Source organism: Petaurus breviceps, unplaced genomic scaffold, assembly GCF_028583685.1.
Source record: "Petaurus breviceps papuanus isolate PSGF00001 unplaced genomic scaffold, PetGlider_PUasm1.0 689, whole genome shotgun sequence".
Classification (NCBI taxonomy): Eukaryota; Metazoa; Chordata; class Mammalia; order Diprotodontia; family Petauridae; genus Petaurus; species Petaurus breviceps.
In genome coordinates this window covers 10,450,071-10,465,443 of record NW_027186458.1, presented here as the reverse complement: position 1 = coordinate 10,465,443, position 15,373 = coordinate 10,450,071, and the positions used below count along the sequence as shown (strand labels likewise).

At 46.0% G+C, this 15,373-nt stretch overlaps 1 protein-coding gene across 1 annotated transcript in view; it reads left to right on the top strand.

The window, feature by feature from the left end:
- MICU3 (mitochondrial calcium uptake family member 3) overlaps nt 1-15,373 on the top strand; it is a 76,266-nt gene that overhangs the window by 25,013 nt on the left and 35,880 nt on the right. The window contains exons 3-4 of the mRNA XM_069104981.1: nt 8,504-8,535; nt 11,985-12,063. Of these exons, the coding sequence (XP_068961082.1) occupies nt 8,504-8,535; nt 11,985-12,063 (111 nt within the window). The remainder of the gene's footprint in view (nt 1-8,503; nt 8,536-11,984; nt 12,064-15,373) is intronic.

The window sequence follows — 15,373 nt, the reverse complement described above, 5'->3', positions numbered from 1 at the left end:
GGATGCAGAGAGGTGTGATTGCTGAGCTGATGAGGCAGTTAACGGAGAAGAGGAGAGATGCTCTAAGACTGGAAAAGGGTAAATGCCCCAGTGTTTTTAGAGGTGAAAGGGGGAACTGAGATCAGAATGTAAGCTGCCAGTCGTAGAACTTGTTTTCAATTCTTGGCAGAAGTCTGGACTGTATTGTTTCGTGAATGGTCCTAATGGTCCAGAAGAGGAGGCAGAACCCAATAGATAACCTGGCTTCCTGCAGGCCAGTCCTATACAACTAGCCTCCTTTCCCTTTTTGATAGTCACCCAGACTGGTCTATCGACCTAAATGGAGCATTTGACAGCCATGCTCTTTCTGCTCACCTCTCAGAAAGATGTAGGCTAGATAATCATTATATGTAGATGGGTTTGGAAGTGGTTGAGTAGTTGGACCAAGGGAATACTTATTTGAAATTCCATGTTCCCCTGAAAGTCCTTTGTGGAGTGCCCCTGGATCTGTGTGGGCACAGGCCTGCTTTCCATCGGTCACTTGGAGAGAGGCATAGGTGGTCTGCTCTTGAACGGCACAAAATAGCTGACTGAAGCACTGAGCAGCACCATCAGAACTCAAGGTTTGTATGGACAGGGACACTGAGCCCCATCTCAGCAGATTGCGTTGTTAGGCATCACACTTGGGTTCAATACAGCAACCTCACCAGTGCAGTATGAGAAAGCCCAGCCAAACGTTAGTCTTGGAAGGACAGTGGGGATGTTAGCAAAGTCCAAGTTCATCGGGAGTGGCTGGTTGGCTGTGGTAGCCAGAAGAGCTGGCCAGCTCTTCAGCTCAGTCAATCAGTGCCTAATGTTCTGGTTTGGGAGGTGCCTTGTTCCACCCATTGTGGATGAGGGCCCCACTTTGGCAGCATTAGCAAACCGGGGGCACCAGAGGAGGGCAGCCAAGATGGGCAGCCCATGGGCTCATGCTGCACAGGGCTGTTTGGAGGCAATGGGAGAGTAGAGCCTGCAACAGGGAAGATTTAGTGAGGAGACCACGGCTATCTTCAGGTGTTTGGCCAGGTGACGAGGAGGAGAGGGATTCGGTTGTTCGGTTTTACCCAGAGACCAGACCTGGATAACAAGGAAGGCTGGGAGGGAGGGGACAGTGTCCCAAAGAGCAGAGCGAGCTCCACCTCCTAGAAAAGCAGGATGATACCAACGACTCCCTGGCACTTAGAGCATTCCCAGTCTCTGATCTCTCTGCTCAAGAGCGGACTGGGCTTCCCCCGCTCGCAGCCCTTCCCCTTGATGTTCAATAAATAATCAAGATCAATACAAAAACACGAGCCAGTATGGAAAGAACATGTAAAAGTCTGAGAAGAAAAGATGGAAAGGGAGCGGGTGGTGGTGTTTTCCAGTTGACTATAGAATGCTTTTATTGTGAGTTTTATGGATCATTTACCCTAAACCTACAATTTTATTTCAAATATATGGATTTTTAAATGGTCGTTTTGTATTTTCTCTAAATTTAGGAACCATTTTATGATGAAAGTCATTGAAAAATACAACTTGATGAGATGGAAATATGTCTAACTCTTATGGTACTTAGAAAACTTTGCCTTTTCAACCTTTATTAAACACAGAGTGAATTTCTCTTTAACCAACAAAAACTTTTTATTGCATTATCATTTTAAGACTTACTTGAAACTAGATGGGAAAGAAGGAAAGTCCATATTGCTGCATTCTGAAATCATTGTTGTTCTGTTTGTCCCTCGTTCTGGAAGAGGCCCATCAGGGAAATGACATGACATCCGGTGGACTTTGATTTGAGTGATGGAGGGCTGGGCAAGGTCACCAGCCTCACTTTCTCCTCCAGAACCATCTGGGTCCAGTGACCAGAAATTCATCAGGATGACTGGAGATGACCCAGGATGCAATGGGAAACCCTGGCCCTTTTAGGCTAAGGCCTTTTCACATACTCACTTAGAATGAAACTATGCCCATTCAGTGAATAGGCAGGCCCCTTTCAGAAGTGAGTCAAGGGATGGCCCCTTTAATTAGAAAAAAAAAATCAAGCTGGAAGGGGAAGACCCTCAGGGTTGCTGCTCCAAAGAGAAACAGTTACCATAAAATAGACAAATATTTTGAGTACCTTCTTTAACAACTTTAAGTTCATGTGTATATTGCAACAATAAAACAAGAATCTGGTAAATATTTTAACTGCGAATAATAAATAGGCAGACACATAATGGAATTGATCAGGTTTTTCCCCCTCTTATCCTTATATTCTTCTATTGGAAATCATGTTGTCTCTGGACTCAAAAATTTATATTCTAAAAAATCAAATAGCTCTGCTTTTAAAGAAGAAGGAGAAGGAGGAAGAAGGAGAAGAAGAAGAAGGAGAAGGAGGAAGAAGGAGAAGAAGAAGAAGGAGAAGAAGGAGGAGGAGGAAGAAGAGGAGGAAGAAGGAGAAGAAGAAGATGATGATGATGATGATGATTGATTGATTGATTGATTGATTGATTGATTGATTTGTAAGAACATTTGAAATCATCGTGAGAAAATCACATTGGAATTCCCAAAATGAAGAGGAAATAAGACTTTGCTTTGAAGATCGTTCATAATGGCTCTTTATTCTTAACAGAACGGGTCCGTCCTACTGGGCATGGTGACCTGTCTGGCAGGACGAATGTCTTCTGCGAATCATTTACCCTGCAGACCTTGTTGGCCCTACAGAATTCAAGAGGGGATTCCCTTCCATGTTGAGCACCGCATTAGCGCCCACTAAAAATGCTGTCATTTTAATCATTTCACTTTCAGCTCTCCTGACAGAATCCATATTGCATTATACAGAAGCAGCGAAATTACAAAGGACTATGGAGATTGCCTCTTGCTCCTAAGGGGAAACTGGTTTTTCTTTCGTTAAGTGGGCTTGCAGCACTTTCGGCCAGGTGGTCAGAACAGTCATTCGTGAACGTGCTCTTTTCATCAGCTGAGTGTGTTTGCAGAGGGTCCCCAAGCCACTGAGAACAAGGAAGAAGTCTGTGCCTATGCAGCAATGCAAAAAAGAAGCTATCGTTCATTTTAAGACGAAAATCTACAAATCCCTGACCTTTCTGACCAACAAGCTTCTACAACATTACAGAAATACTCCTTTTTGTCCTTATACGTAAATGTTGATTGTGTTCTTTTATGTCTAGAGGGGACAGTTAAGCAGCAAAGAAGATATATCTTTTAAATACATACACATATGTATATAAACATGAAGTGTATGGAGCACACAGATAGAGCTGTGTCTGCATAGAATACTTGGGCCGCGAGGTGGCACGGTGGTCAGGAAGACTCAACTGGTCTCAGACACTGACTAGCTGCGTGGCTCTGGGCAAGTCACTCAACTCTGTTTGCCTCAGTTCTTCATCTGTAAAACAGTCTGGAGAAAGAAATGACAAAGCACTCCAGGAGCTCTGCCAAGAAAACCCTGCATGGGTCATGAAGAGTCAGACACAGCTGAAATGGCTGAACAACAGTATAGAATGCTTAATGTTTGATGACCATTATAGTGTAACTGAAAATTAGCCTTTCCTCCATAACACAAGATTAAGAAAGCAGTTCTGGCTAGACATGAGCTGGGGTAGCCACCACACATTACCATGGACGGGGCTGCAGGTATGGGAGCAGCCAGCTCCAGCCAGCTTCTCTCAGGATGTTCGGTTGTTTCAGTCACTTCCAAGCCTACATGGCACAGTCGTGGCATGTGGATGGAAGAGGCAGGGGAATGTGGAGCCTCGGCACAACAAGAGGAATCTTGGTTCTAAAACCAGCCACAAAACCTGACCCCTGCCTGCCTCCCAACCCCATGACCAGAGGGAGCATTGCCAACACCAGTCCCCTTCCTTACAGGGCAATTCAGACATTCCCTGATGAGATGGGGGCAGAGCAGTGGCCCTGGTGTGAGGGCTACTCTCCACTTTGGGTGTCCCCCTGCCCCTGTTTCAGCCAGCTCTCCCCTGTGGCTCCAAGATGCTGCTCAGCGGCCACACTCTGGCACTCAGGGTAACCCAGGTTGAGGGGAGCCAGGGATTTCAAGCCCTTCCGGGAGTTAGTGAGCAAAAATTTCCCCCGGGGGGAGTCAGCAGATGGGACTTTGTTCCAAACAGGCACCGTGAGGGCTTGGACACCAAGGGCACCCAGTGCAACCCAAGCCATCTCCAGTTGTCTGGGCTTTGTCTTGTCACTGGCCTCCAGTGACTCCGGAAGAGGGAGGGAGACCAATAACTTCACCCAGTTCTGCCTCACTTCAGTCCAATTCATGTGCGAATCCAAAGTTTCACCAGCCTCAAAGAGGCAAGTGAGGGAGCAGCAGGTGTGGATACCCTGGGAGCTGTAGTCACAGCCCTGCACACAGGCGATTCAGCAGCCCCTGGGTGTCCGAGCAGCCTTTTAAGGACTGCGCTCCTCACCTCCCGGTGTGAGGAGGGGGCTAGAAAAAGGTACCCCCCAAATCATCTGCTTCACCCAACCCTGACCTGCTTACCACACTAGGCAGGGACACCACCCTACAGTCAGAACACACACCAAAAACATAGGGAAACTTTGCCAAATGTACACTTGCCTACAAGACTATTTTATGGAGAACACACACAAGGCAAACACTCACATGGAGGTCAGAAGAAGAGAAAGTAGGACACTCTCAGGGTCTCTCTGAACAACTCTGGAATTATGTGACATGGGAGACACTGGCAAAGGGCCACCCAGCAGTGACTGCCCTCATCAAAGATGGTGCTGTGCTCTGTGAGCAAAGCAGAATTGCAGCAGCTCAAGGGAGTCGTGTGATGTGGAAATTGAGAGCCATCTCCACTCCATGTGTTCCCATGGACTGTTTGTGCCCACCCTGCGGTAGCTCCCTCCCAGTCAGACACACTGTAGCTTGATTGCAACAGTGATGTCATTTTGGTCCTCTGAGAATGAAGGACATCAACCAGTGATGGGAGGAAGTAAAGAAGATGTATGGCAAAGATTAAGCTGATGTTATTGCATTAGCAAGCACCCCCAGCACACCGAGGATCCTGCTAGCATGGGTTCTTTTGATCTACTTTATAAAGGAAAGACAGCTTTAAAGGAATCCTACTTTTAATTACATTCACTAGTTCAGGGGAAATGTCAGCCCCCTGAACTTGGAGAAAATACCAGCAGAGAAATGAGCACAGAGATCAACAGACAGGGCTCCAGCTGTCTGAACATAGCAGCATTGCTATACACTTTACATACATCACTAGATGGAGGGAGCACAGAAATCTGAGCAGTTGAGGGGCTCTGAACATACAGTAACTCAGTCTTGTCCAGGAAATCAAAAGGTCTGTCTCATGAGCAAACCCCAAAGCAGAATACATAACAAAGACTGGGCATCTGATTGACTGAGTGCGGAGGAGCTTGAAAACACTTGAGCCCTAGCACTTAATTGGGAACTCCCCATAGCCCAGAGCCCGACTGGCTCTGGGCCAGGGCTTTATGTGCCTATCAATGGGCAGGGGAGATCTTCAGATTCCCTTAACATCACAATTATTTACCCTGTTGGCTCTAAAGAGGTGCTCAGTATCAAGACTAGCCAACACTTCCATCAGGTCCCTGATGCCAAGACTCCCTTTGCTGTTCCTTGAATCACAGGTGGAGTCTGTATTGTACAGCTTGGGAAGGATCTTTGTGGGCACAAAAGACATTACCCCTCCTCCAAGTTGGTGCACCAGGATGCCTCTATTGTACGTTACCCAGAATCACTCATCAAAGGGATTAAGACCATGTTCAAGTTGATTTAGAATCTGACAAGATGTGTTAGGTTTGGTAATAGAAGGTTCTTTGTGGAGATCTGTGGAGTTAATGTGTTCTGCTCAGGGTCATGCCAACAGTAAGAGACTCCTTGACTTTTGTGAAGTCATCTGTGTGGGGGTACCAATGGTATTAGCATCACCGCTAGCCTTTCAGACATGTTTGTTACAGGCAAAGGGGTTAAGTCTTGAAGTTCTCAGTTCTAAGGAAAGGATATCCTTCCGATTTTTGCTAAAGAAAAGAGACAATGGATTGGCAGCAAATCAGAACAGTAGAGAAAAGACCAACGCTAACAGGGCTTCCATGGTCAGTGAAAATACTACGATGAGAGAGGGATAGAGGAAGGGAAGGAAGGAAAGAAGGGAGGGAGGGAGGGAGGAAGAAAGACTTTACAAGCAGGAGATCTGTTTCTTTCATCTGAAAGTCTTCTCATAGAAAACCTTACAGGCTTTTTTTTCCCTTTTCACTATTTTTTTTGCTGTTTTGTGAGGAGACGATATGTAGTCTTATCTAACCCGTTACCCTAATGTTCTGCCACCGTCTCTGTACTCACTCTGTCACCAGAGAGCAGGTGTAGATTTATTCCCACCTCCTTTTGGTGATATCTCTTTTGCATAATTAAAACTTCTCTATGAAGTTATGAAAGAACCGATCTCTGTAATTCATTTATCATTTTCTAAAGCTGGAAGCTTTTTCAGGCAGGTCAGGTTAGAGCTGCTGATCTCCTCACCCTTATCATTTTCTCTTTACTTCTATTATCCAGTTGAATTTTGTTTTAGCTTGATCGATGGGTTCTATTTTTACATTACAAACATTTACAGATTGCTGCCATTCTAGTAACAAAGCAGGACAGTGAAGCAGAACTAATGATGCTGGGACCTCATCTAAAGGCATATGACACACTCCCCATCTGTAGCCCTCCACACTGTGTCTAGTGCACAAAGGAAAAGCCTTGTCTGTGATTACCTGGTCATGAGGAACTCCTATCGAGCAACCCCTCCCCCCCCCCAGTCAGGCAGGCCTCTGAGACTAGCCTGTGGCCCTGAAAGGGCTCCTGCTAGCCTGCTGTGTTAGGGGCTGGGCAGGCCTTAGCCCAACAGTGCCCACTCTGGGAGGGTAATGCAGTAATGCAAAGGCAGCACCTCCCACGAGCTCCCCTGTGTTTGCTTCTTTGTCTTTGTAGGGTAAAGTGGAATATCCAGATGAAATCCTTTTATTTCAGTTGCTAGCATCACATTAAGAGACAGAACGTCAACATCTCCACTGTGGGTGACCTCATTACTAAGAAACAAACACACACACATACACACATGCACACACACACTCATACACACATACACACACACTCATATACACACACTCACACACACCCTTCTCGTGTGGCCCTGAAGGCCTGTTGTCAGGATAAGTGTGATATTCTATAGGAAACATGTTTGTACACTTAAAAAACATCCAATGTAAATAGAAGACGTCACCTTCACCATCACATTCACCACCACCATCACCATCACCACCACCATCATTATTCACAGCAAAACTAAGTATACTGGTTTCTACCAAGGTTACTTTGCCCTGGTGCTGAGCCAGAAATCCTTCGTGTTTAAGGAAATAACGCTCTCCACTTAGCAGGATGGCCAGATGCTCATGATCTCAGGCAGAGTCCGACTTTGGCAAAAGCAAGCAGTGGACACGGGCGGCCACTGGGCCTTCTGCCATGAGCAGACCCTTCCACTGAGGCTGCACTTACTTCATTGTCGAGCCCACAGCAAAGCCAGACCTGCTCAGCCCATGAGCCAGGCTTCTCCACAGGGCCTCAGAACTGAGCTTCCACAGGCCCTGCTGAGTGGGAAAGACCCCCGGTGACTACATGTGGATGTGGGGTATAGATGAGGCCGTTGCTGTGGTTGTTTTTCTCATCACGAGATGAATCGGATCTCAGGGAGGCAGACCTGCTCACAGTCGTCATCGGAGGCCAGAGGCGAGACTGAAGGTCAAGACAGCTGGTAATGGCCCCGGGATACAGTGGGCAGCTAGGGGACAGCGGAGGGGTGAGAACACTGGGCCCAGTGTCAGGAAAGCCTGAGTTCAAGTCCCACCACAGTCACCAGCTGTGTGATTCTGGGCAAGTTGTTTGACCTCTGATTGCTTGAGTTTCCTTACCTATAAAATGGAATGATAATCGCACCTACTTCACAAGGCTGTTGTGAGGACCAGATGAGATGTCTGTAAAGCCCCTGGCCCAGCACCTGGCACACCGAAGGCACTGTTTTAATGCACACTCTTAGCTTGGGCCACCAGGCAAGCAATGTTTCATTCAATGGAATCCTAACTCGGTGAAGCCTGGCGTGTTCTGGCATGGATAATTTACCTGGTGGGGTTGTTTGTTTGCTTACATCCTCGAGGCGCATATCCATGTGTGCCAAGCCAAGCCTAGGAGAAAACTAAGGAAGCACACAGTTGTGTGAAGTGTGCTTCTCTTATACTGATGTGCACTTTGCCATATAGTACAGATTTTTTGAAAAGCAACCCCTAGGTCCTAAACTTGTAATAAAAGTGTTGTTCGTTGGGCAGGGGCTTATAAAAGCCAAAGAAAGCATCTTATCAAACCTCACGCTGCCTGTGGAAATGTAAGCTGCTGTTACTGCACGGTTGGAATGAGCATTGCCTTAGATCTGTGGCATTCGTGTCCTAATTATCTGTTTGCTCATTTTAGGTGTTAAGCAGTGGAGATCACTTTCCAAACAGGTGAGAAGCATTTGGGGTGTCACTCACAGACTTGGGGCTGGGTGGTGGGGGGGCGGTTCAGAGTGAGTGAAAGCAGTCCTATGGGTCAGAGATATATAAATACTCCGAAAATCCTGGGCCCTGCAATGACCTGGGGACATGGGCAAATGCTTCCACACAGCCCAGTCTTCCCTCCCACCCCCATGCCACCAGCCACTGCCTCCAGAGCTCTAGGCCCTCGCTTCAGCTGGCAGGCGCCCAGGTTTGGGGGTGGTCCTGGAGAAGGAGGAGGACCAGGAAGAAGAGTGAGAAAGCGTGCATTTGTACCCAATACATTCTGATGAGATCGATGCTTGTTCTACTGGCATCTGCTTCTGCCCAAAGGCAGAGCCGACTGCTCTCTGGGCTTTAAGCACAGCTCGAGGAACAGTCTTAATCAGATACAGTTGTCATTCAGTGCTCCAGTGTGCCTGTGATCCCTTGGAGCCCCTCCAGTGAATCAGATAAAGCCCATCTATGCCTGCCTGTCCTGTCTGGCTTCCCAGTGGGTTGGAGGACCTCCTCAATTTCTCCTGACACCCATTCACAAAGCCCTGGAAAAAGGAGTCCTGAGTGAGGAACTCAGAGAAAGATGTAGCTAAGTCACATGCTTTCCCTTTAAAAAGCTCATGGAAGGGGTGGCTAGGTGGTGCAGTGAGTAGAGCACTGGCCCTGGAGTCAGGAGGACCTGAGTTCAAATCCAGCCTCAGACACTTAACACAAAAACTAGCCTTGTGACCTTGGGCAAGTCACTTAACCCCAATTGCCCTCCAAAAAAGCAAAAATAAAAAGTTCATGGCAAACTTGGAAGGGGACAGGCATGCAGAGTGACAGAGAGAGACAGAGACAGAGAGAGAGACAGAGACAGAGAGAGAGACAGAGACAGAGAGAGAGACAGAGACAGAGACAGAGACAGAGAGAGAGACAGAGAGAGACAGAGAGAGAGAGAGAGAGAGAGAGACAGAGAGAGAGACAGAGAGAGACAGAGACAGAGAAAGAGACAGAGAGAGAGACAGAGAGAAAGTGGGGGAGAGAGAAAGTGGGAGAGAGAGAGGGGAGAAGGGAGAGGGAGAGAATTACAATCCTAGTGCAGCTGTGGGCCCAGGGGTTTTGGGCCATTAGCCACACCTGCTGTGCCCCGGAGAAATGCAAGCCCCTTCCTAGTGAACCCTGGCATCTCACAGCCTTTTGAGTGGCAAAAACATCACAGCAACAAACCTTTAGTCAAATGCTGTTGGCAAGTCAGGAATTCCCTGCATTAGAAATAAGGAAGCTTTTCAGTAAAGCTCCCAATGTATCCTTGGCTCCCCTAGGACCTCAGGCTGAGTGAGATCAGCAGATAACCAGATAACCACCCACCAGGGACTTCTTCAGTTCATAAGTCCAAGACCCCATCCCACCTTCAGGAAAGGGGTAAAGCCCTTCCCTCCCTTCAACTAAACAGACCCTGAGGAGCGGAATGTAACAGCCCCCCCCCCCATAAAACCCTCATACCTCAAGAATCAGGCAAACCATGAAGTCACTTGGATTCCACAGCAGCCAGTCACCTAGCCATGCCTCCCAGACAACCACAATCTCTTTTGGAGATACTGTGGAATCCTGAGAGACAAGCACTCTATGGCCAGTGGCTGCTGCTGCAGGTGGCGATGCTGCCACAGTCTTCCTGCATGGAGGACATGCCACCAACATATGTGATCACAGAGGAGCCCCAAGGAAGTTCTGCACAGCCAGCAGAACACTGACCAGGGCAGCAGGACTTGATGGTGGCATCATTAATACATTATGAGTAAATCCTCTGTGGCCCTGTGAGGCCATATGGCGTGCCAAGGGTACCCATTCAAACCATTTGGTGGGTCAGTGAAACAGATGAGGTATTGTAGCCTGCCCAGCACAGTAGCATAGGGTTTGATTAGTGTCTCCAAACACCCCAGATATGGGGGAAAGACTGAGAAACTACTGGGAAAACTGTCCATCAGTCTTGCAGAAATTAGGCATAGACCAACACTAAAAGCCATGTACCTAGATAAGCTCTAGAGGGACATGTGACCTAGATATAAAAAGTCATAAGCAAGTTAGAGCAAAAATGAAAGAATTGCCTTTTGGATTTATGGGTAAAGGAAGGTTTCATGAATGAACAGTTTTACAAAACTGTTTACAAACAGTTTTGATTTAATGTTAGAAACAAATCTAAAGTTAGAAGGGAAAAAAAGCTTTGCTACAAATTCCTCTGATAAAGAGCTCAAATCCAAAATATAGATATATGCATACATATATATATATATGAAAGTGATTCAAATACCATTCCCCACTGAGAAATAGTCAGTGGGTATAAACAGCACTTTCCAAAGGAAGAAACTCAAGCTGTCAGCAATCACACGGAAATTCTCTAAATCACTAATAATTAGAGAAATGCAAATTAAAGCAACTTTGAGGTTTTATCTCACATCAGATGACAAAAGAGGGAAATGACAAACGTTAAAAGATCTAGGAAAAGCAAGCATACGGGTGCCTGTAGGCAGCTCTGTAAATTGGCCCAATCGTTTGAGAAAGCATATTGGAGGTAGGCTCAGAGAGTTACCAGACTCTGCAATTTGATCCGCTGATACCACTACCAAGAAATCAAAGAAAGAAGAAAAGGATCTACAGGTGCAAATACATTTATAACAGCTCTTCACAGGGTAGCCAGAAATTGGAAACTGATGGTGTGTCCTGCTGGGACATCATCGACATGATGTGATGTCCATCGACATGATGACACCATGTGGACATCACGAGATAACAGATGAAGAGTGAAGTGAGCTGGACTAGGAGACCAACTGAGACAGTGACCACACTTGGAAAGACAAAGCATTCTGATGGAGGGAGAGGGGATAGAACTTACCTTTGCAGAAAGAGACAGGGCTCTTCCCTGTCTCTGGATAGGGCTAATCTGGGAATTGGTTTTGTTGAACTACATAGATGTGTCTTGAGAGCTTTATTTGGGGTTTGTTTATTTTTTTTTAAATTTGTTGGGGAGATAGAGAACAGATTAATTTTAAAAAGAAGCCATATGGTGGCATTGTCTGACCCATCATTTGTAAAGTTGTCCCCATGAAACTAACTGTCCCGGAAGGTCCCATTTCTCCTCAACTTGTGATTCCTCAGGATCCAGTAACCGGCTAGGAGGAATATCCTGCATTCACTTACCTGTTGTCACAATGTTCCACTTTCTTTAGATGAGACACTCCTTCACTCCCTGATTAGTGGCCAGAACAGAGTAATTAAAAAAAAATAGGGCAAGACTCTCTGAGAAAAGGGGTGTGTATGTGTGTGTGTGTTTAAATTCCATCTTTCTAAGTCAGAACATTTGTACATAGTTATTTTAATAACTAGTTGTCCTGTTTGGTAAGTTTTTTTTTGCCTCATTCTCAATAATTAAAATATTTTTATAGGAATTAAATGAAATGCTTAAAGAAACACCACCAGCTTGGAAAGGATCATCAAAACTCTTTCGAAATCTGAAGGAAAAAGGTAAATTAATTGATAATCCTTGTGACTCTGGCTTTTCTATGGCGCTGTTTTACGTTAACATACTTTGGGAATATTTATCTAAAAGCAATTCAGCTTTATTCTTCAAGAGTCCAGAAGCATCAAGACCATGGTTTCTCTGAAGAAAACTTCGTCTGATAAAGAATCGCTTATACCAGCACACACAACCTACGTCCTTCCTTCCATGCTGTTTCAAAAGTTTTCTCAAGAAACATGGAAATATGCCTTGATAAAGTCATTTAGCAGCTAACCCAAAGACAGGCTCTCCATCCCCTTCATTGTCACCCCAATAGAACACAACAATTTGCAGCTTGTTTTCTACTTTAATTTATCCATTTTATTGACAGCTTTGGGTTCATATCCCATCTCTCAGGTCTCTGTCGCCACCTTCCCTTATAGCAAAGAAATGCTGTTGAGCCAGACCCCAGGAGCTGTGTCCTGAAGAGAGGATTAGGCCTCTGCCTGCCCTGGCCTCAAGCTCCAAGCTGGCATCAGTCGCACTGGGCTCTTGGCCTCCTCTTCCTGAGCTTGCCACATATATTTTGTATCCGATTCCTGACTCTGCTGGTTGCCTCTGCCCCAGCCCAGATAGGTCTTCTCATGGGACATGACTTTTTAGAGGAAATGTTTTCTTAAGCAGAACCCATTGCCATATGATTCCTGTTCAGATGTGTTCGGGCTTTTTGTGATCCACACGTGTTCTTGTGACGGAGATGGAGGAATTAGGCTCTCAAAGCAAACCTAGTCCTAATTTCTCCTGTATAACCTTTTCCGCAGGGCTCCTACTAACTCACAGAGCATTAAAGGACTGCATTTACTTACAGTAGAGGGTCTCCATTTTCTCCAACCTTGGGAGCTTTGAAGGCATCTGGTACCCAGGGTAGCCTTGAATAGCTGGTGTTTTTTCTTTCTGTCTGTCCCTGAATATCTCTTTTTATTTCTTGGAGTAAAACTGTGAGTGCCTTCCTAGGTCCAGGATGTATATATCTTATGCTTCCCTCTGCACCCTCCTTGTGCATGAGCCCTGGCTGAGTTTGCATATGTGCCTGCTCTCTTGGGGTCAATAACAGCCACAGACTCTCCTTCATCATCAATAGGGACTCTCTAGGTAACAAACAGATGCCATGATACTGCCTGATTCTGGAATCTCTTTGTTCTAAATAGCCCCCAGGCAAAGGGGATCAAGAACCCTCTCCCAGAGCCTGGCCAGATGCTCCCCTTCTCTTCTTTCTTGCCTGCATTTCAGTCCATTTTTGCCTTTCTTCTTCTCCGAATGGTCCTTATGGCCTCTAAGTACTGGACCTTCTCAGTGCACAGTGGCTACCCCAGAATCCTTCCAGAGCACCCAAGGCAGACAAGTAGAACCATCTGCCAAGAGGTCACTATATTTTCATCCAAATGAAAGAAGAGACGGCCTTCAAGGCCTTTAGGTGAGCTTACTTCCCAAGCCTCACTGTTCCTCATCATTGCTTTAGTTCTCCACAAAAAGGGTAGCCCCAAAGACTGAGGATGATGTCTTGAGGCTTGACAGCCCTTTATCAAGCATCTGGGCCCTAGAGAAGAGAGAGAGAAACTCACTTCAGGTCTTTACTTCTCAGTCTTCACTCAGCCCCTCCAGCCACAGGCTGATGGGCCAAACTGCTCAGAAAGTTTCTCTTTGCCAGGGTCACAGGGAGCACAGACGCCTTTACTCAAATGTGGTAAACATTCCCATTTGAACCACACACACACACACACACACACACACACACACACACACACATTTTTAGAAGACCATATTGTAATGTAATGCCAAGCAAAGGCAACTTCCCAAGGTTCAAAATACCAGCATAGGTGCTCTCCATTTTATTCAGTGACAAATTAAGAACAGAGAGAATCAACATATAGCATAATTCAAAATACAGCATTTACCAAGTGTGATTTAATCAAATACTACCCCAGCCCTGGACATTACATTGATTTAATCAGTCACAAAGTCCCTCTTCTAAATATTACTCCAACCCTAGGCTGTACATTCATTTAGTCCATCACAAAGCCCCTCTTCTCAAATGGAGATTAGTTTCCAATCATAAGTAAAGTACATTCATTTGTTCAATCACAGAGCACAAAAAGGTCAAAAGTTCCCCACCCTTGGATCACAATTGAATCTACCCCAGAGTTACAACAAGCTTAAGCACAGCATTTAATACCCAAATGGAGGTCTTTTCTTCACCTTGACACAAGGCAAGTTCTCAGCAATCTTTGTTCCTGGGGAGAGAAAGCTTAGCAAGGCCACAAGATACATTGCCAGGGTCTTCATTAATTCATTCTCTGTCTGCAGAACAGTCCTAGGACTCCTGAAAACATTAGCAAAACCCCCTTCCAGGATTTCTGTAAACATACAACAAGAAAATCCTTCTTCAGGGTTTCTGAACCAACAGCAAGGTTCCAAGACCTCTGCAACAACAGCACTGTCATTCACCAGTGGACAGAATTCACTCTCTGTCTGCAGAACAGTCTCTGGAGCTCTGAACCAACAGCAAGGTTTCAAGGCCTCTGCAACAACAGCACTGTCTTTCACCAGTGGACAGATCTGGCAAAACAACATCAAAACAGATAGACAAAGTACCAGCATAACAGCCATGTCTCCTCAGTCCTTGGCAGCTCTGGGTGGCAGCTCTCAAAAGTACTGTGCAATTCAAAGTGGCCCTCAGCAATCCTCTCAGTGTCTCTCTGGCTCCAAGGTGCTGCTTCCAAAAAGTTCTTCTGCCTCTCTCTTTTCTTGTGTCTCTCTAAATTTACATCACCAGCTCCTCCCAGTTCAGCCCTCTCTTTTCACGTCAACAGGTCCATCCCACAAGTGGGATTCACAAGCTCTGGGTTTTAACACAATTAAACCAAAAACCAAGCCAATACAGGGGGATCTTTAAATTTCATTACTATTACACACATGTGAGAGCCATTTCTCCTTCACAAGGAATACCGAACCTGAGCCTGGACGGTGAAGGAGACCCGGAGAGGGATGGCTGCTGGCCAAGGCCTGTTCTCTTTCTGAAGCCCAACAGAAATCACATTCCTAAGCAGCGTACCTCGAGTCACCATTAGCTTGTCCACAGTTTATTCCTGCCTTCCTGGGTGCCTGAGCACAGTGAAGCAGTATCTCAAAAAACTGAGCTCTGCATCCTCTGGGCTGATTTTATGCTAATGTTGTACACCGATGGCCATTCCATCACAAAAGTGATTGTAGCAAATGGCTAAGGGGTCGTGCTTCCTTTTTCTGATCCTTGGGAGAGCATGAATAAGTTAACGAATT